The sequence below is a fragment of the Anastrepha obliqua genome, chromosome 1 (genome assembly GCF_027943255.1).
Source record: "Anastrepha obliqua isolate idAnaObli1 chromosome 1, idAnaObli1_1.0, whole genome shotgun sequence".
Classification (NCBI taxonomy): Eukaryota; Metazoa; Arthropoda; class Insecta; order Diptera; family Tephritidae; genus Anastrepha; species Anastrepha obliqua.
Genome location: NC_072892.1, coordinates 10,120,055 through 10,142,554, shown reverse-complemented (window position 1 = coordinate 10,142,554; position 22,500 = coordinate 10,120,055). Strand labels below are relative to the sequence as shown.

The following is a 22,500-nucleotide window of genomic DNA, read 5'->3' as shown; positions in this document are numbered from 1 at the left end:
GTCATTCATGAAATTGGAGCCCAAGCAATCGAAAATGTGCTTAAAAATTGGGTTGATCGAATGGCCTACTGTAAAGCCAGTCGTGGCAGTCATTTGATCGATATTATTCTTCATTCATAAATGACACTGTTCAATCTTCAAAAAAAAAAAACAGTTTGAAAAAATATTGATTAGTTGTTTTTTATAGCCGATTCAAAAAGAAAATTTTACATGGCTCACTCTATAGTAGTAAGTTACCAGTCTGGTCAAATACTCATTTTTTATAGATATTTTTTAATATTTTTTTTTAAATAAAATGCGATCGTTTTGATTTTACAGTATGTTATTATTCACATCAAAAAGTACAATATATAAAAACAGTTTTATTTTTTTTTTAAATATTTTTTTGTAGTAGGGTGGCACCGAAGTAAGCGTCTTAAAAAAGATAGTTGGCTTGTCAAGAGGATTTTATCTTTTCAGGACATCTGAAACGAAAAAGTTAAACTGATTATTATTCTGTAGGCTTGTCATTCTGGCAGGTGCTACTTTCGTTTCTTTTCAGCTCTAACTTTCCATACTTTAGTCTGATTTCCAAACGAAAAACATACCTTTTTTCATAAGTCCGCCATTTTGTTATTTTTCAAAAAAAATTTCCCATGAACAATGAGTATTTCTGTTTTAATGAGGCGGTACAAAGTTAGTGAGCCTTAAGAAGTCTCTTTTAATATACAATAGGTAGTTATCATTAAGTTAAGCATTAAGCTTAGATAGATAAGAGATAGAACGAAGTTATTAAGCTTCGAGCTTTCCCTTGTATCTAGTAGGAGTTCCTTTAATTTATAAGAGAAAGTTAATGAAGCTTAAGTTATTCTTTGAAAGGGTAGTAGAAAATTAGTGTGATCTGAGGTTTCACTTTTAACAGGCAGTAGAGAGTTAGTGGGTTTTGAGCTTTAGTTTTTAAAAGATAATAGAAATTTAGTAAGCTTTGCGCTTTCTGATTTTTTTTTGGCAGTAGGAAGTGAGTGAGGTTTGAGATGTTCTCTTTAAGAGATAATAAGAAAAAAATAGTTCTTAATTATTTTATAATAAATAAATTTCATTTTTAAGAGATAGTAAGAAAAAGAGAAATAAAGCTTCGGGCTTTCCGTAATAGGGGGAAGTTAGCGAGCCTAGAACCTTATTTTATATAAAATAGAAAAAAGTTAGTAAAGCTCGAGCTCTTCCTTTTAAAAGGAAGTTAGTATGGGCTGAGCTTTCTCTTTTAAGAGACAGTACGAAGTTAGTGGTCATCGAGCTTTCTTCTTTAGTAGGCAGTAGGAATTTAGTGAATTTTGAGATTGCTCGCTTAAGAGTTTTCTTTTTAAGAGACCGTATTAAGGTAGCAAGCATTAAGCTTCTTTGAAGAGGCAGTCCGAATTTAATGAGCTTCGAGCTTTCAGAGAAAATGTTAAGCCTGAAAATGTTTTTTATAAAAGTTAGTAAACTTTTCTTTTAAAGGGTAGTAAAAAGTGAGAGTGACCTGAGCTTTCTCTTTTAAGATAAAGTAGAAAGTTAGTGGGCCAGAGCTTTCTTTTCTAAAATATAATATTAATATTATTACAATAGTATATTAGTAAGCCTTGCGCTTTCCTTTTTTTAGGCAGTGGGAAGTCAGTGAGCTTTGAGATTTCTTCTTTAAGAGCTTTCCTGTTGAGAGACAGTGGGAAATAAATTAATTTTGGCTCCTTTTTAATAGATTGTAGAAAGTGAGCTGAGGACTTTCTCTAGTAATAGGAAGTTAGTGGGACTAGAACTTGGTTTTATAAGAAAGGTAATAGAGAGTTAGCGAGCTTTGAGATTTTTCGATTAAGAACTTTCTTTTTAAGAGACCGTATTAAGGTAGCAAGCATCAGTCCGAATTTAGTGAGCTTCAAGCTTTCACTATACATAGAAAATTGCAAGCCTGAAAATGTTTTTTTATAAAAGTTAGTGGAAAGTTAGGCAACTTTGAGCGTTCTCTTTAAATAGATAGTATGATATAAGTGAGACTAGAGCCTTCTCCTTTAGGAGCCTGTGAAAACCAACGCTTTGAGTTCATCGTTTGTGTCAGCGCCTTCATTGCTTTTTCATGGCAAAAATGTGCTTAGAGGTGTGCCATTTCCCGCCGAGGGGCAACTACCATTAGAAAACACTTTTTTTTATCAATAGATGTTTCAATAGATGTGCTCGGGGTAAAGGTACTTATAGTCGAATAACAGCAGCGACGATTCTCACAACGCCTTGCCTAAACTTTGCTCTTTTGAGTAGAGTAAATGCTTCTTTGAGGTCATATTCAGGCAATATTAGTTAGAGGAATTTGGTGTTCTGCCGAGCTTTTTAACCATTTTATGGTGGATATTTGGTTGTTTCTCTAAAAGTGGAAGAACCAATAAATTGCTGCCGATTCCAAGTGTCAGCTTTTTTACAGCTACCAGCCAGAGGCTACATCTACTGAGTGGATCGATTTGAGTAGGCCAAGTGTTTACGAATGCCCAATGCCCAACCGCGTAGGAATGGATGATTATTGTACAGAACTCCTAAAAACAGAGTAAGTGTGTATAAAGAAGACGGTTAGGGAGGAAGGATATTTGAGAGTTTAACTCTTTTTCAAATTTCTTTGGCTATTTGAATAATCTGAAAAGTTTGCCAATGGATATATAATATAACTGTTGCATTTTTTATACACCAGACGCAACAACAACAAGCCTCCTCTAATATAAAAAGGTATCTAAATTGACATCCACTTCCTGGTAGGAGACACGCGTTGCTTATTCACAGATGCCTATGGAAGCCATATATTTGGCACATATAAAGTACCCTTTGACCAATGCAACCAGCGAGTATAATTCCTGTCTTTTCAGATTGGTAAAAAATTATACGATCGCTCTATTAAGTTATTCAAAATGCACTTACTTTTTACTCAGATATTGTGGCTACACCAGCAGTTTCTGTGTTTTTATGTAAATAGCACATTTAGACTTCAGAAGCACAGAGTTGAATATGTTTTTAAATAATTATTTTTTTATTTTGGAAAAAGCAAAATAAAAAATAAAAAACTTATTTAATTCCCCATTAAAACAAAAAAATGGTCAAAAAGAATTTCAGTTCTGATTAAATTTACGAGAACGTTGATACCTCACGAAACCTCCTGGATGCATAAATAGCGCATCCTAAAAAATTCCAAATAAAAGCAAAAATAGTAAACAAATCAGATAGTTAAGTAATAATATTGCTTTACCAGATTAGTATTTTGTACTATATCCAACGTTTTTTGATTACTTCTTGAAGCCGTGGCATCTTTCCTTTGGAATCGAGTACCAAGCCTCCTCAACTGCGGCCCACAAATCATCAAAATTTTTGTTAGCGATTTTGGCCTTAACGCCATTTTACAAATTTTCTATTGGATTGAGATCAGGGCTCTGGCCAATCCAGTACATTAATTTTTTCTCTTCTGAACCATTGCTGCACTGTCTTTACAGTATGCTTTGGATCATTGTTCTGCATAAATGTCCAATTTAATGGCATAAACTCAAACACAAATGACTGCATTTTATTCAGGAGTATATCCAGATACTGAAATATATTAATTTTACCAAACAGGCTAACAATCGGCCCAACAGCATGCCAGGAAAAAGTTCCCCAAACATGATGCTTCCGCCGCCGTGTTTAATCGTCTTTTTTATGCACCTAGGATTTAGCGCTTGATTTTTTGGACAATTTACAAAAGTTTTCCCATCTGATCCCATCCTATTTATTTTGGTTTCCTCGGTCCAAAGTAGGTTTTTCCAAAACTGAATAGAAAGTCGGTGTTCGATATGTCTATTTGAGAGGAGTGCCATACTGCTGGGCCTCGTTAAGTCGCCTTCTTACAAGCTTTCTGGACACTTGTACACCAGATTCTTGGTTTATTTCAAGCATTATTTGCCGTGACGACTTAAAAGGATCTGCTTTGCTCTTGCGTATTATAGCTCTATCCACATTAACATCAGTTTTTCGCGGCTTTGGTTTTCTTTCTGTTTTTTTGCTTAGGTAGGATGAGTATTTCTTAACTAAATTAAGAGCATTATAAATCATTTTCCAAGAGCACATCATCATTTCAGCTATTTCTGTATAGCTTTTTCCGACATGTCTCATACGGAATATAAGAGCCATTTTCTCCTGCGTGCAGTGTTTTTCACAACCCATTTTTAGTAATTTCTTTAAAATTTTATTTAAGAAACAAAAAATTATACTAAAAATCGCTAACACAATATTAAAGTTTTACTCTCCGCTGCACAAGTTAAAATGTGCTATTTTTGCGTCCACTTCAAAACAGCAATAAACGTAAATAAAATAGAACGCAAAAAATCGCATTGAAAAAACGGGGTACATTCCTCGCATAAATGTAAGCTTAATAACGGTAATAAATGTAGACAAACCAATTTATTTGATCAAAGTAGAGTTGGTACTAAAAACTTAACATATAAGGTTCACATTTGTGCTATTTACCTGTCCATGGCTGTATGTCCCGAATGAATCGAATGGTTCCTGGTAAACTTGGACCTATTATAGGCTCAGGCATCACTGCGTAAGCGCAGTTTGTGAAATCCTGAATCAGTTCCGTCATCAGTACTTTGAAAACCACAGTACCCGCCCATCCATCTGTACAACGAGAAAAGTTTATAGTGATAATGAAATAAAATAAAAAATATATCGTACTGTAAATTCGTATTCTGCTTAAACGAATTGAATTAGCTGTAGATTGATTTTTATAAAAACGAGCCTGTGCTGCATGCCACAGTGTTCACACATTTTTTCTGCAAAGTACTCAACAATCCAAGTCCTTAACACAAAAATTTAATTACAACTTAATTGATGTCTCAACTACAAGCGTGTGTCTTTCATTACATCGTCTTGAGACTTGAAAACTTTCAACAACAAACTACAACACACTACACTTGAAGACACTTGAAATTCCAATTGGCTGGCATTCACTATTTTATACGCGCAACTGCGGCCCAAAGCACACTACACTTAACGAGTAGGTATTATTTTTTTCTTTGCCCCTTTGTTAATGGTGCAGTATTCACTGCCAAAACAAAACCACAATAGAAACTCTAAATGTTTTTGACGCGTCCTCAAGAAATTAAAATCAATTTCCGCATCACTACGCGCACAAAAATCAAATTTACCCACAACACAAATACACACACTTTAAATTCTAAAGTCTATGGAATTTGCTATATATCCATGTATGTATATGTGTAAAAGCAGGCACTTATGTGTCTGTACAGTTGCTCACAAACGCTGGAGTATTTGAAATGAATTTGAAGTGACAAATCTGAAGGAAGCGACGAATGCGCCGAATTAAAGTTTTGAATGGAAAGCAACCAAGCCATAATACTTCAACAGCCGCAAGCACAAAGCAAATTTTATTTGCATAAAATTCAAACTGAGGCCAACAGTAATCACTCGAATCAGTGCCTGGCGAGGTAATGCGTGGAAGGGATGCAAGTATGGTGCCGTTAAATTGCGAATATTAAACGAAATGAAGATAAGTAGCAGCAACAACATGCTCGTGCACAAGCTGTTACACGTTGGCAAAGCCCAAAAGCAGCCGCTGTATCGACAAAGCAGAAGTGAGTGTCACGGCAACGGTATCGCAGCAGTGTAAGTGTTATTAATATCACATTTTCGCACCTTGCATCCTTCGGCGCTGGCGGGGAGGAGATGAGTGCGTACGAAGCCACCAATAAATATGCGCACATGCACACGTAACGTACGTCACACTTTTGCTACTTATCTACAACGCGCTTGGTTTGACTTGTTACAAATGCAGCTAATCTCATATGTAGATGCGAATGAGACTTAAAATTGCGTATACGCCACGGTGCCACGATAGCAGTCCAATGCAGCAAGCTGGCGCTGTTCGCCAATTCGATCGTTTGTTATGTAACTAAGGCTTGGCAGCTGATGAGAAGTGCCCGCACTGCGGCATTGAAATGTGAACATAAATATGGCAGCGCGCATTTTTCGAATTTGAAAGCAGATGCAAAGACGGATGGGCTTAAGAACCAGGCGCTCGTGAGTTTGGACGGGACAATAAATGAGGAGTTTGCACACAGAGTTCTTTGCGCGAAATGGCTTACTTTTAGTATAAAATAACGGAAAAGGATTTTTTAATGTTTAGTTTAAAGAAATTATAATAATAGATATTAATAAATAATTTTTTTTAATAAATAAAAAATAATCATAAAATAAATTATTTTGTTCTGAAGCAAATCTCAGTATTTGCAAAAAACAGTAATTTTTTAAGAGCTATAGGAAAGTTTTTCAAAAAAACACACGTAAAATTTACAAAACTGCATGAAATTTTTATTTAAATCGATAGTACAGTCCATATAATTTAATGTTTGAAGATTATTTCATGCAAATGGTGACCGCGACTGCGCTTCAAATGGTCCATCCGCTTAGTCCAATTTTGGCATACTCTTTCCAATGTGTCGGCCGGTGTCTTACATATAAATGCTTTAATGTTGTCTTCCAATGCGTTAATTGAAGCAGACTTGTCTGAATAGACATGAGCTTTAACATAGCCTCACAAAAAATAATCTAAAGACGTCTATATGGGTGGCCACTTGACAGGTCCCAAACGTAAAATAAAATGTTCACCGAACTCGCCTCTCAACAAGTCCATTGATACGCGTGCTGTGTGGCATGTGGCACCGTCTTGCTGAAACCACATGTCATGCAAGTCAAGCTCTTGCATTTTGGGCAAAAAAAGTTGGATATCATTTCACGGTAGCGCTCACCATTCACAGTTACGTTACGATTCGCAGCATCTTTGAAGAAGTACGGTCCAATGATACCTCCAGCCCATAAACCGCACCAAACTGTGACCTTTTCTGGATACATTGGTAGCTCTTGCAATTCTTCTGGCTGATCTTCACTCCTAAATCGACAATTCTGCTTATTTACGTACCCATTGATCCAAAAATGAGCTTCGTCGCTGAACACAATTTTTCGATAAAAAAGTGGATCTTCGATGGTCAATGGTCATGATGGTCATCATTAACACTGGCCGAGACAGCTGCGATATTTTCTTCAGTTCTACATTCTTAACAAAACATGCCTTTTTATAATAAAATTCAATGATTTGCAAGCGTTGTTCGTTTGTAAGACGATTTATGGTTAAATTATAGACCAAACTGAAGATGTTTGACAGTGAAACAAAAGTCGAAACGTACGTCAGCTGTTTAAACCAACTGTTTAAAAAGATAATAGCTAAAAAATCATCCGTTAGTTTATCAAATCTCCAGAAATTTCTTTAGAATAAGGCGGGTCGAGCTATATTCTCAGTCTGCTTATTCCTTTGCTGCCTTGCATTTCCCATGAAAACACTTTAGAAGTCAAACTGCGCATTGAATGCTCTGCGTGAGCTCCGACTAATTCTTTTCACTCGTATTCCTTTTATTATATTAAATAGTAATAATAAGGATTTTCAAAGAAATTGATTTCAAGTCTATACACAGACGACAATAACAACTCTTGGTTACTCTTGAGTTCTGCATTAATCACCAAAGTTCTCGGTACTTCACAACCATGGAGGGATCAATTTATATTTTTATGTGGCAATGTTTCTTAAGCGCTTAGGTGACTGTAGCGATGAAAAAATAAGCAGGAACAGAGTGAAAGGAATAAAAAATTTTAAGAATTATAAAATATATAAATCACTTTGATGAAAATGCTATAAAAAAATAGAGACTGCACAACTATTCCTCGAAACAGCCTTTTTGGAAGGGCGCAACGCCGTATAACTGCACCTGAAACTTTTAATTTACAAAGAACTAAAATATTTTTCTCTTATAAGGGTTACGCCATATGGTGAACTCTTTTCAAAAATTCATAAAAATTTATTAAAATTCAATTTCATTACTAATTCATTCGGAAGAGCAAATATTTATATTATTTAAAAAATACGATTTCATGCTTCACAATAGCGTATCCTGTTAATCCAGTTTTCCAAGACCTTAGTGATGGTAGCTGACCGTATCTCGCAAATCGCTTTCTCGATATTCGGCAAAAAGGTCTTAATCGTCAATGTATAGTTCGCATTACATCACTCCTTCACTCGAAAGGTGAAATGATTGAAGTGCACCTACTTGAGGAGTCTCAAGTAGCACTAAAGCGCCGTTTTGATACTCCTTCGCTTCATTCCACAAAAAAGTCTAACGTCGTCAAATGTCAGCTTCGAGGTAGCTAATTGACATCACTGAAAGGTTGTGAACACGCTTACCAGACCTAGCGCTTAACGAACGATTATCGTAAGGGCTATGTTGCACGGGGCACCATCCTGCTGAAGCCAAAGAATGTCACAACCCATGTCTTCATTTTTTGGCCATAACAAATTGTTTATCAAGTCTTTGTAGGGCTCGCCGTTAGCCGAATTGGTCGCCTCAGCAATATTTTCTAAGAAAAATTGGCCCATGATGCCACTGGCCGGCAAAGGACTTGAACATGGCTTCCATTGAGGATAGTTAACTATCCATTCAGGATAGTTAATGATTTGGGTTTACGCCATGTTGTTGCAAATTTGGTCTCAGAAGGACCTAAATTTCATGCGTTGATATCGCCAAATATATGATTTTCAAGACTGAATTACCCCCAACATTCATCATACGCATTACTGGGCACAAGACGTACTCATAAACGTACGACACGTAATGCAGACATCAGGCGAGTAAATGGAGAGCTCCAAATGAACCAAAACTACTTCGTTTTCAGTCGAAAAAGAAATTATACAAAAACGGACTACGTTGAAGAAATAAGAATTAGAATAATATTTACACCACGAATTTTAGCCAGAAGGTCAGATAGATTATAAGGATTATTTTGTGGACGCTATGAGACGTTTCCGTGAAGCAGTTCGTCAAAAAAGAAAGGATTTGGCGATTAGTAGGAAAACAATACGTAGATTTTACACTGTCGCACATTTTACGTCATTTTCCGTGAATTTGTGACGAAGAACGAGACAAACAGTCATCGAATTCACCCGATATAGCTCCTTCCGAATTTTTTCTGTTTGATCAAGTAAACACACCACTACGGAGAACACGAAACAACCGAAAGGAAGTATGGGAAAATCGAAGCCGTCTAAACTGAAAATATAGATCCAGAAATATTTCGAGAGCTGGCTCAAACGCTGGCATGCGTGCGCTGTAGTTAATGGGGAATACTTTGAAGGCGATAAAATCACTTTTTAGGAATTAACTTCTATTTAGAATTTTCTGCGAATTTTTTGGTCAAAGTGGTATATATACACATACACACATAAGTATATTACTATTTTTATTTTATTTTAAGGCATTCACTTCACTACAGTATATTTTAAATCTAATGTTTTACTCTCCACACCACTGACATATTTGTGCAAGCCACTGTGCATTTGAAGAAAGAGACGTTCGTCCCAAATCTCTGAGGTAACGAGATAACTTTGCAGCTGTTTGAGGTTATTAGGGCACGCGGAAGGCCCAAAGAGCACCGAATGTGAGGAGAATAAAGCAAGCAAACGCACAAGAGACGCACATACTTATTTACATGAATGGGTAGCAAACAAGCTGTGGGAGCAAGTGGCGAGTACCTTGGGGGATACAAAATTCGATGGTACGTCAATGAATAAAAAGTGCGGTTAGATTGTGGCGACGAGAGCAGTTCCGCCACCAGCAAGATATCGTGTTCATAACGCTGCTTTTGGCTGATGAATGAGTGTCGATGTGCTGAGATATACAGGCATTCAGCTAAGCCAAATTTATGCATACACTCGTACATACGTATATATGCTCACATACACTATTCTATATTCAAATGTGTGCTCATAAGCACAACGCATATGCCGCTTGGGAATAAACATTTTACGTGATACGATAAGCTGTAAAACAGATGCCTAAATGACACGCACCTAAGCACACATTTTAAATTTACAAGTAACTACATTCATATGCATGCACGTACGGCCCTACATACATATACACATCTGTACACGCTCACACGCTCACATGCTCGCACAGGTTACGACATTCGCATAAATCTGTGCCTTTTTTAATATAAACTTATGCCCTGGCGCGTCTCAAGACACTTGCGATAATCTTTTCATATTTCCTTTATCCGCTTTCCCGCCTTCTTTCACTCTTCTTATGCTGCTTAACATTTACTTTGCATTACTTTTCTTAAATAAAACAGTAAAAGTTTTTGCCGAAATTAAAAGTCAAATTTAACACATACACACACACACACACATGTATGCAAATATTCCAAATGTTTGCTTCCAGCAGCTTATGGCGGTTTATACTTTGTGGAAGTTATGAAAATATGAGCAGAATTTATTACGAAATAATACGCGCACACAATTGAAGACCTTCATGCTTGCATATGTCTGTATTTGTATAATCTTAAGCACATTTAGCAACAGAAAATTTCATAATTTCAGCGGTAATCGTTGCTTATTTTCGTCGAGCGTAAAAATATTGCTTTTTTTTAAATAGGAAATCTACTTTGAGGCGTATCAACAAACAAATTAATTACGGCTTTCCTTTTGTCTGCTAATGCACTTGACGGTTCTCCAAAACATATTAAAGCTGGTGTGAGTCGAATTTAGGACGTTAAGAAAAACGGAGTCTAAATTGTATGATTTAATAAGCCATCGTATACCCATGGATTGCTGCACGACTTCTTCTTCTTAATTGGCGCGATGAACGCTTACGTGATTTTGGCCGAATTTAACAAAGCGCGCTAGTGGTTTCTCTCTCGTGCTAACCGGCGCCAGTTGGACACACCAAGTGAAGCCAAGTCCTTCTCCATCTGATCTTTCCAACGGAGATTAGGCCTTCCTCCTCCTCCGCTGCCACTAGCTGGTACCGCATACTTTGAATACTTTCAAAGCAGGAGCGTTTGTATCCATTCGGACGACATGACCCAGCCAACGTAGCCGCTGGATCTTTATTCGCTGCGCTATGTCTATGTCGTTGTAAAGCTCATACAGCTCATTGTTCCATCACCTGCGATATTCGCCGTTGCCAACGTGCAAAGGTACAAAAATTTTACGCAGAATCTTTCTCTCAAACACTCCTAGCGTCGCTTCGTCGGATGTTGTCAGCGTCCACGTCTCTGCGCCAGGACGGGCATGATGAGAGCCTTGTAGAGTATTAGTTTTGCTTGTTTGAGGATGGTTCCATGTATAGAAGTCCACGCAAGTGAGGAAAGTTACGGATCGCCATTCAATTGGGAGTGGCCAGGACGATTCTTCTACATATGGTCCATGCAGCTCACAACTTCCGGGATTAGCCCAAGTATCCTCTGGGTAGCTTCCGAGCTCCTACTACAGAAGATCCTACAGTACCACCTAGGTGGTGAAGTCTTTGCCTGCCTAATGCAGGACATTCATAAAGCACATGCTCTAACCCTTCTATATCCATTTCGCAAAAGCGGCAACCATTGGTTTCAGATAGACCAATATTATTTAAATATTACCTCAGGCTGCAGCGACCTGTAAGATATCCTGTTAGAAGACGCAGATCTACTCTGCTTAGTGAGAGTAGCCTGTCAGATATTCCTTTGCTGTGACTTAGAAATTGCTTGGCTTGTTGCTGACCGGCACAGTTTCGCCATATATAATCGTTTATATATATTTATTTAAAAATATGTCTTAGCTTTCTTCTAGCTGACAGATTTTGTAGCTTCTTACTTGCTGAAACCGCTAATCTCTTTGTGGAGTTCTTTGAATCCAATTTTGCAACTGGCTCTGATGAAAATGTATACCCTAGTATACCCTTTGTTTTTAATCCTAACAAATCACTAATTTTGGGTAATTTTATTAAAGCCAGGACATTAACTTTCATGTCACCCGCTTTCATGAACGGTAATAAAAATGATATGAGCAACTATAAGCCTATCTCAAAGCTTTTAGCCACCGCAAAGCTCTTTTAATGCATTATCCAGGACACATTGTTTTTTGCTGTCAGGAACATGGCGCATCCGGGAGCATCATGGCTTCTTTCCGGGCCGCTCAACAGTGTCTAATTTAGCTGTCTTCTCGGATGACTGTATCGCTACCTTCCAATCAGCGTATCACGTTGACAACATTTGTACCGAATTCTTTAAAGATTTTAATCGGTTTTCCCATCGGGTTGATTAAAAAATTAGCCTGTATTGGCTTCTACTCAGCCCTAATGATCACACCTTGGTTGCTCAATCGACATCGCTTGGTTGTTGTCAACAATGAATGTCAACAAGTATTTTCCTTTCGCTCTGGCATTCCAAGAGAATAACCTTTTATTTGTCTTTCATTTTTGACTTAATGCGTGGTGCTGTAGACTATCGGGTGGTTCTTGAGCGGAATTTCTTTAATATTTCAGCCAGACTACTTTATAGTTTTTCCATGTTGGTCTCGCAAAATCTCCTTATGCTTGAAATGCTCTTATTATATCAGAATAAATTTGTAACTGGCGTATCACCAAAGATGGACGTGTGTGACCCAGAATTATGGGCGCAAGGGCGGATATGAAACTTTTTATTAAAATTCAAATTCAATTCTTCTGATTTCAGATTTCTATTCATACGCCAGCCATTAAAAAGTACTAAATTATCTACTCTTAGCTTGCAAAGCTTAATTTTTTTTTTACGTCGTTAAAGGGTATTTAAAAATTGAAAGCCCAAAAACTCTGGAATCGTGCAATGATTCAATTTATATTTTTGAAAGTTTTAAAAGCAAAGGAAATTTATGAACGAATGTTGAAAGTGTGTAAGTACTTTTCGCCATCGATTAGTACAGAAGAAAGATGGGTTGTGCGCTGCTGAATTTAAACGTGGTCGTGCAAGCCTTACAGACGATCCATTGCATTCGCTTGCAATGGAACAAAAACTCATTCGAATGCGAGTTACTCAACAACATATAGTGCGTTTTTGAAAGGAAGGATGACGTGAATTTCGTGCGTCGATTTATCACTGTGATTGAAACTTGGGTCTATCACCATGATGCTGAATGTAAACAGAAGGCTACAGAGTGATATGAACCTGGTTCCTCGGCTCCGAAACAAGTTCATGTGGGGAAATCATCGAAGAAGGTGTTAGCATCAATTTTTGGGATGCGAAAGGAATTTTGTTTGAGGACTACTTGCAAATTGGTAAAACACTAATTTCTCAATATTATTGTAACCGTTTAGACCAGCTGAAGGAAAGAATTCGTGAAAAAAAGACCCAGTTTGCAAAACAAAAACTCTTTTTTCTCAGGATAATGGATCTTGTCACTAGTGCATTTTAACAATGGCTAGAATCCATGAATTAAAGATTGAATTGTTGGAGTATCCACCTTATTCACCAGATTTGGCTCCCAGTGACTTTCACCCGTTTCCAAGTCTAAAAAAATGTATGCACAGAAAGCGCTTTCCACCAAATGATGAGGTCATAACAGCTGTGGAAGCGTATTTCCCAGATTCTCACTTCAGGGATGAAATTCACAAATTGGAATCTCGTTGGAACAAGCATATGTTTAGCGAGACTATACCGGATAATAAATAGTATTTAAAACCATAAAATCTTTTTTTTTTTTATCAAACCAGAAAACTTATTGAACAACCTATATACGAGATGTATTCAAAAAATAAGGTGAATTTTCAAATTTCGCGGGCCAAGTACAATCGACTTTTGATTATTTTTTTTTTATGTTGGTACACTCGTCTCGAAAACTTGTTCACGGTTTTAGCATATCACATGTTTAGTTTGTTTATAGAGGCATAAATAAGACGATTGTTTTACGTGTCCGCCGATTTTCTCCTATCGAAAGAAATGAATCGAAAAATTTGCATCAAATTTTGTGTAAGAAATGGACTTAAGTGCTCAAAACCACTTGAAATGTGAACAGTAACATACGGTGAAAGTATCCGGAGTCAAAAAAACGTTTATAAGTGGTTCCATTTTTTCCCAGAAAGTCGAGAAGATGTGAATGATGACGCGCGCTCTGCAGGCCCCAGCACATCAACAGCCGATGGAATTGTTGAGAAAGTGAAGAAAATTGTTATGGAGAAACACAATTAGAGAAGTTGCTGGCGATGTGGGTACATCGGTTGGCTCATGCCACGCAATCTTTTCAGAAATTTCGGAATTGCTGAATTTTGACCAAAAACAACGGCGCTTGAGCATCGCCCAGGAATTGTTGAATGACATGAACGATAATCCAGACTTGCTTAAGAGGATCATAGCTGGTGACGAAACATGGGTATATCGTTTTAACATCGAAACCAAACCCCAGTCGTCCTAATAGAAGAGTTCAGAAGAGCCAAGACCAAAAAAAGCACGCCAAGTTCGATCAAATAACAAGGTTTTGCTCACCGTTTTCTTTGATTACCTTAGCGTTTAGTATCAGAAGTTCGGACTATAAGATCGTATGGTAAATAAGGAGTATTACCTTGAAGTTATGCGCCCTTTGCGTGAAGCAATACGAAAAAAAACGCCCAGAGTTGTGGAAAAAACTGCATGGCTTTTGCATCATGATAATGCACCTATTCACTCATCTTTGCTTGTAAGAGATTACGAAAACAACACCGTTATCATCCCTCACCCACCGTACTCACCAGATTGGGTCATGAGACTCATGAAAGGATGACGATAGAGGAGATAAAAACTGTAAAGGACATACCAAAACGTGCATATCTGAACTGCTTCGAGGATTGGAAAAAGTGTATTATATCTGAGAGGGACTACTATGAAAGAGATAAAATAGAAATTGATGAATAATTTTTTTTTTTTTTTTGAACATCCCTCGTATAAATATTTTATTTTATATTGACTAATCATCCACTTAAATAAAGTTAACTGCTAAGCTATCATCATTTTAAGCAAAAGAAATGAGCTATGCCACAAAATTCAATGTCAAGTTCATTTTTCACTGTCATTCAGTCAGCTGAAACTGCGAAAAAATTCACACCCATTTATTTGCCTCTATTTCGATGCTCACAGAAAATAAACAGTTTACATGGATAAGAAAAAAATTCCATAAAAAGGTTGAAGCACCATAAATTCCTTTTATCACGCATTCGCTATGGAAAAAAAGAGAAAAATCAACTCGACCGTACTTCATTCTCTTCCAGTTTATCAGGGCTAGCAACAATACGAGTAATCAAGAGTCGTTGCTACGCAGGCAGTTTTTTTCCTACAAAAAAACGCACAAGCGCCAGTTTTTACTTCTTAGTTCTTCTTCTTTTTCTTTTATTGTTTACAATTTCATCACAATTTTTTTCTTTTTTCATTTCAGGCATGAAACCCCGCATCAAGAATCATTTTCGCGCGCATCAGCTTTCGATATGGCTGCGTCTCATACCAGAGTTGCATCGCGCCGGCATGGAGGATGTCATTACGCGTCACAATTTATTCAAAAATCATGATGACATGGATTTGTATGAAGGACCTGTGAAACCGGATCCGTTTGCCTCAACGCGTCTGCTACTCATCGATGATGCGCTACTGCGTAAGGCTGGACGTGGCGGCAACTTGACTGCCGGCTACATTAGCGGCGTCTTGGGCGGTAAGTTTGCTTTTGATTTGTTGACTATAGAAAATCGTATACAATATACGATCGAAGCTCACACATCATCGCATTAAATATATATACACTTACATGCGTTGAAAAATAGGCTAATAAAAGGTATGTGTGTATGTGCGTGTAACACGCCGCTTATGTTTACTTGTCTACATATTATATCTACTACCTTGTAGGGATGTCAACGCTAAGAGCAATGAACGCACTGTCAACGGTGTGCGGCTGTGTTGAACTGTCGCACTGCATGGCTTTCAGTCGAGCCTCCAGCAAGTATGCAAACATACAAACAATGTTGCGCGTGTTGTCCTTGTACAAACAAACTCCCTTTTGGGTTCTTTCAAGCGGCTGATGAACTCTCGGCGCTAATCGAACCTCTGTCTTCTCTGTTTGCTGAACAAACAAGTGACCGACTTGCAGAATGAGGAAGCAACTGAACACAGGTCAAGTAATGTAGGCCACAATGTGACATTTCAATCGGTTTGACGCAGCTGAGCAATACGTGATTCCGCATTCCTTTTCGGTCTTCTCCGCTAGTTACAGCTATCGCTGCACGCGTGTGTTGACTTATGTCGTCATTTGTTAAATCAGCACATCGAATTTCTTGTCATGGCTCTCAGTTTCCTTATCCTCCCATATTTCGCTAGACACTCATCAAGTCACAAAAAAAGTTTTTAATTTAAATTTGGCAAAATGGTGAAGAGGGCAGCGAAAATGCTAAATCCAGACACATGTTCAAACAGCTAAGGACACGCGCCTCAAAAATGTTATATGTTGGAAAAAAAATTGTATTCTGTGATTCATTGATGAATGTCATTTTTTTTATAAGTACCTAAGCAACCTGAATTTCATAGTCAATTTGTTTTTTCCTTACTTTCTATTTTAACTAATTTTTTTTTTATCATATTTGCATCGATGTGAAGGATCATTTGTAATTTAAACGCTACTAAATCGCTCAGCCGATTGCGCTGAAACGTTTGTGAGTTGCTGCGAGCGAACTTGTGAGGGTTTAAGAATTTGCCTCGAGCAGCTCGGTGCGTTCAAGATAATAAAAGAAATAGTATTTATGAACCAATTTTTCCAAGTAAGAACTTGTGAACTGCCTCAAGCAAAATATTTTTGGAAAATTTCACCTTATATACCTATTCCGAAAACTCATATTTGTGGTCAAATTTACTTCGTGTTCGAAACAAATCTTCACTACCTAAGAAGAAATCTATTCGAGAAAGATTTACCTGTAGGTAGCGCTGTGGTCGATATGTTCCCAGATAATTGTGTATAGACCGATTTCGTTCGTACTCGGTACACAAACTGAGCGGCATTATAATACGGTCACCACATATTAAAAAGCTATTTTATTTCACTAAGTTTATTTTATAGCAAATACCACGCAAAATTTTTTATTGAGGTGAAAACTTCTTTAGTATCGTTGGGAGTGATTTGAGAAAAAGTGAAACGAAAAAAGCGACACTCTTGGCTATGAAGCGTAATATTATATGTTGATATAAACGTAGCGACGAACTAAATAACTTTTAGGCCAGCGCCGACAGCATGGCGCGATAGCCGAGCGGCTAGCAATGTGAGCTTCCGATCCAAAATCCTTGGTTCGAATCACAAGAAAAAAATTTTTTTTATACAGTTATTTTATTTTATTTTATTTTATGATATGTTTATGAGGAGCATTTTTAAGGGCAAAAATACACTTGGTGTTTTGCCTTTGCCTGCTGAGGGGTGAGCGCTATTAGAAAAATAGTTTTCCTTAATTTTGGTGTTTTCACCGAGATTCGAACTGACGTTCTCTCTGTGAATTCTGAATAGTAGTCACGCACCAACCCATTCGGCTACGGCGAATGAGGAAAAATATATGAATAAAGTTTGCTTACTGTTTACACATTTTCCAAAGGTGACGGAGAACCAAAAAAAAAGTCGATTTTCAAACAAATACGAGTGCATATGTGTAATTGTGTTAGAGTTTCGGTCACGCCCCAGCAAAACCTGCGTGCATATGTGTTTGTAACATTCAAAAAAATGTAATTGTGTTAGAGTTTCGGTCACGCAGGTTTTGCTGGGGACGCTCATAATAGCAACCGCGTGTGTATTTTTATATTCGTAAATATTTTCATTTTTAAATATTTACCGTAATTATGCCGAAAAATAATGCAGAAAAGTGTCGTGAATATCGACAGAAAAAAAAATCAATAAATAGCATCACGGAATTCATTCACGAAAATTTAATAAAGTATACACCAGAAGTATCGCGGATACTTAGAAAAGATTACGATAAAGTTCCAATGATTTTAAGTGGCGATTTTAAAGTAAATTTTGCATTAGATACAGCGGTTCCTTCAATTGACTTTCTCAATACAACATTCAATTTAAAAATGTGTAACAATCGCACTGAATCGACAACACGATCAAAAACAACAATTGACGCGGTATTTCAAAGATATGTTGACAACATCGAAACCAAAGCATTTGTATCATATTTTAGCTATCATAAGCCACTCGTATCATTTGTTGAAATTGAAAACATTGAGGATGAATAATAATAAAATGAAGAAAATAAAATATGAACTTTATAGCAATATTATAATGAACCTATAATTATCCCGCTCCTAATGCTGCTTTCGTCTTATTCTCTCTCAGTTTGTTTTACGGAAGGTTTCACTTCTATCGCGTCTAACCGTTAGACTGGTATTTTTTTTTTTAATTATATATATATATTTATATTTTATTTATATATTTTTCATTCAATTTCCATAACAACTTTTATCCAGAATTGAAGGAAAAATGATTGCGTATGCTTTTTTAGTTCCAGTGACGGCTTGATTTCAGTACTGCATACTTCCTGGCCGGTACCTTTTCTTTATGCCATCTTTGACATTTGTCAATTTTTTTTTTTGTTCTTCCCTGTTCACACCTGTCGGGAGCATAAGGCCTCCACAAGACTCAGTCTTGGGTTGGTTTCTTTAATCTGTTTTTCTTTCTGTCTTTGATTTCTGACAAGGTAGGTGATTAGCCTGCCTTCTTATTGCTTGGAGCGCCATCGGTGTTTAACATTTTTCTGGTACAAGGATCGCACAGATGGTTGAGGGCTTCGCTAAATTTCATGTGTCTGCGCTATTACCGCAGTCGCCCGCTTCCTCTTGCTGGCGCCACTGATGCAATCTTTAACTGTGTGTTTTTTTTTGTTTTTTGCTTGTTTTAGCAGTCACAATGCAAATAATACGCTGACTATTGTGCGGTGTAAGGATGGAAAGGATAAGTTTCTGGGGTTGAGGAATGAGATTCGTTTTAGTTTTTTTTTAGAAAGGTTAATTTGGAAAAGTGTGAGCACCGTGGATTCGAACTCACAACCTCTGGATGGTAGATTAGTATACTTACGCTAGACTACCGAGGCCGTTAAAAAGGGTCATTCCTAGGTGCTAATAGTCGTTTGTTCAGGACATTTGTCAATATACAGTCAATAATTCAAAGGTTCGTAAAAACATTTCAAGAAACTGGTCCTGCCGAGAATAGAAAGAGGACTGGCAGACGGGGGTTTTTTGAAACGAAAAGTATATGTGAATAACCCAATAACGATTCCAGAGTTGAAGCACAACATTCATAATTGATGTAATTTTTCACATTTAATTCGAATTTTAGAGGAATAAAAATTCTATAAGTAAAGGGTGTTTTTTTAGAGGTTAGGTTTTCATGTTGGCACTACTTTTTTCGTAGATGGTCTTTTTGACAGCTGTCATTTGATTTATGCTCAGTTTGGTTTGCCATTTCATAATGAATAGACTTACACCTGAACAACGTTTGCAATAAGCAAAATTGTCGCATTTGGAGTGAACATAATCCACAAGCCATTGCTGAGACGCCGTTACATCCTCAAAAAGTCACTGTTTGGTGTGCTCTATGGGCAGAGGGAATCATTGGTCCATATTTCTTTAAAAATGAAGCCGGCCATAATGTTACAGTCAATGGAGAGCGCTATAGAGCCATGATTAATGACTTTTTCGTGCCTGAATTGGACGATGTTGATGTGGACGATCTTTGGTTCCAACAAGACGGCGCTACATGCCAAACAGCCAACGCAACCATCGATTTATTGAAGGAAACTTTTGGTGAGCGCATTATCTCGCGCCGTGGACCTGTGGCGTATCCTCCAAGATCGTGCGATATAACACCGCTGGACTATTTCTTGTGGGGCTATGTGAAGTCGCTTGTCTACGCAGATAAGCCCGAGAGGATTGACGTCTTGGAAGAGAATATTCGGCGCGTTATTGCTGACATACGCCCCAATTGCTGCAAAAAGTGGTAGAAATTGGGCCTCTCGGCTGGAATTTATTCGAGCCAGCCGCGCGGCCACTTGCCCGAAATCATTTTTAAAACATAATGGCAAACCCTTATCTTTATAATAAAGCTAAATTCTTGGCCATAACATTAAATTATATACGTTTTCATCTTGAAAACCTAACCTCTAAAAAAACACCCTTTGGTAGCCGGTCTCTGGCTTGTGCAGTGTATGGCCAATCCACTTCCATTTCATATTCCAATTTCTATTGCTTTTTGTCTGCTTCGTTCAAGAAGTTGTTCGTTTAAAATCCAGTTATCGGACCACCAGCTACGGAGGATGGCACTGAGACTTCGGTTCACAAATGTTTGCAACTTCCGCGTCATATAGACAGACACCAACCACGTTTCGCATCCATACAGTAGGACGGATTTATCTTTCGAAATAAAATTGTAGCAAATGGTTGAAAAACGAAATGGGAGCACCACCCAAATCCAAGATGACAGCCCCATCGTGCATACAGGGGGCTTAGACTAACAACCTATCGATTTTGATTAAAACTTTTGAAAATTTATGATTGAAACCGTAATAAATAAAAGCAAAATACCATTCATGGCTGAACTTATACAAAATTGGAAGTTCGAAAATCAAAGTATCGTTATTACTCATCCAAGCCCAAGCACTCGGTCAGGAATACTACTGTGCTACACCTGGATGGATTACAATGGAAAGCATAGAGAGACGGTATACATACAGTAGGACTGATAAGATAGAAAAATTGGTTTGAGGTCCCTTTTCGGCAAATTTGTTGGATTCATTGATGAATCTTAAGAGATTTGGCAGTGGAAGAGCATGAACTTTATCCATACTCAGTATAACGCATCCCAACAACCTAAGCGTGATTCTAGAAAACGCCGGACAGCTACAGACAAAATGCTCTGCAGTTTCTCATTCTCAAGACAGGATAGGCGTGTTGCCAATTATCCCCATGGTAGTCATAAGCTGACCTTAGGCGTTGTTCCATAGTCTACACCCACCAGTACTCTTAGATCCTTCCTGCTTAATATTAGGTGAAAGATCGTTAATTTCCTGTTTCCTTCTTTCACAAAACACTTGGCTACTTTACAGGAGCCCAACTCAGTTTAATGCCTGCCAATCAGACAATGCCCTGATAGAACCCCAAGAAGATTTTTCATGTCTTTCCTGTTCAATTTCAACAGTCGGTTTGTGCGGCCCATTTTCCATTCTGGCCACGTCATTCTACTTGCTGCACAGGACAGGGACTGAGTCCATAGACCGTTGGCAGCTCTGATAGTGTGTTTGTCTATAAGCATCCTACAAGTTGTTAAAGGTATAGGTATGTTCGCTTTGTCTAGCTAAAGGTATAGTATTATCGCTTTAAAACAGGTGTCCTGTATTTTTGGTAAAGATGACTTGTTGGAATTTACCCTAAGACCATTCATTACAGCCCACCGGCTTACATCGTTCAAAACATTTTGCATTATACTGCCGAGGGTATCTGGGAATTTTCCTCTTATTAGTATTGCAAAATCATCTGCATAGGCCATCACGTGTATCCTCTTTTCCTCTAGATTCTTCAAGAATTTATTCATTGCTAATATCCACAGCAGAAGAGAAAGTACACCGCCCTAAGGGGTACTTCTTTCTGATGGATCTGCGTAACGTCGAGAGGCCCAACGTCGAAACTACGAACCTGCCTAGTAGCAACTGTTCTGTAAATTTTACAAGTCCCTCGGCGACACCCAAATCATTCATCGCGCTGGTTATGGCCTCCGGTAAGATGTTTTTGAAAACGCCCTCTGGGTCTAGGAAGGCTACCAGAGAATATTTTCTATTCTCTATTGATTTTTCTATCTCTGTAACAAGTCAATTTACTGCTGTCTCTGTGGGTTTACATTTAGAGTATGCATGTTGTGATCTCGCGAGTAGCGACGGTGTTAAGCTTTCTCTTATAAAGGTGTCTATTAATCGCTCTACGTCTTTAATAGAAATGGGGAAAGGCTGATAGGTCTGAAGTCATTAGGTTTCGTATGCCAGCTCCTACCGGCATTTGGTATAAAAACTACCCTGACTTCTCTCCACCTTAGAGGGACGTAGTTCATTAGTCGTGTTGCTCTGAATATGATTATCAGCCATTTCATAATGTTGTTCATTGTCTGTTGCAGTTGCGCAGGGATTATCCCATCTGGTCTCGGTGTTGGAAGTTTTCTGACAGTATTAAGGATATCGGAATCTAGTACCGTATCCGAAATTGGACTGTTGGTCGTTATCGCTTCCTCTAAATTACCTGGGAAGTGAGTATTTAATAGTAGATCTAAAGATTATTCACTGGATTCTGTCCAGCTGGAGTCTGGCTTCCTATGGGTTGAGCGGTCTTGCTTAGGATTTTTCTCAGTCGAGATGCCTCTACCGTAGTCTCGATGTCCCCACAAAAAGTTCTCCATGAAGGTATTTTTGCTTTTTAGGTATATGAGGGTAACTAATTGTGAAAATGTATATACTTTGTCGTACACGTACTTTATTTTACGCAATAGTAATTTAACATAAATTCATTTGTATAAATGTACCTACTTTTCATTTAGAGAATATTATCTGATGGCATTATGAAATCTTCCTATACATCACTCAGTCTCAT

At 37.7% G+C, this 22,500-nt stretch overlaps 1 protein-coding gene across 1 annotated transcript in view; it reads left to right on the top strand.

Annotated features, from left to right (window-relative positions):
* LOC129236031 (neuroligin 4-like) overlaps positions 1-22,500 on the top strand; it is a 255,331-nt gene that overhangs the window by 114,611 nt on the left and 118,220 nt on the right. The window contains exon 8 of the mRNA XM_054870203.1: positions 15,281-15,550. Coding sequence (XP_054726178.1) covers positions 15,281-15,550 — 270 coding nt within the window. The remainder of the gene's footprint in view (positions 1-15,280; positions 15,551-22,500) is intronic.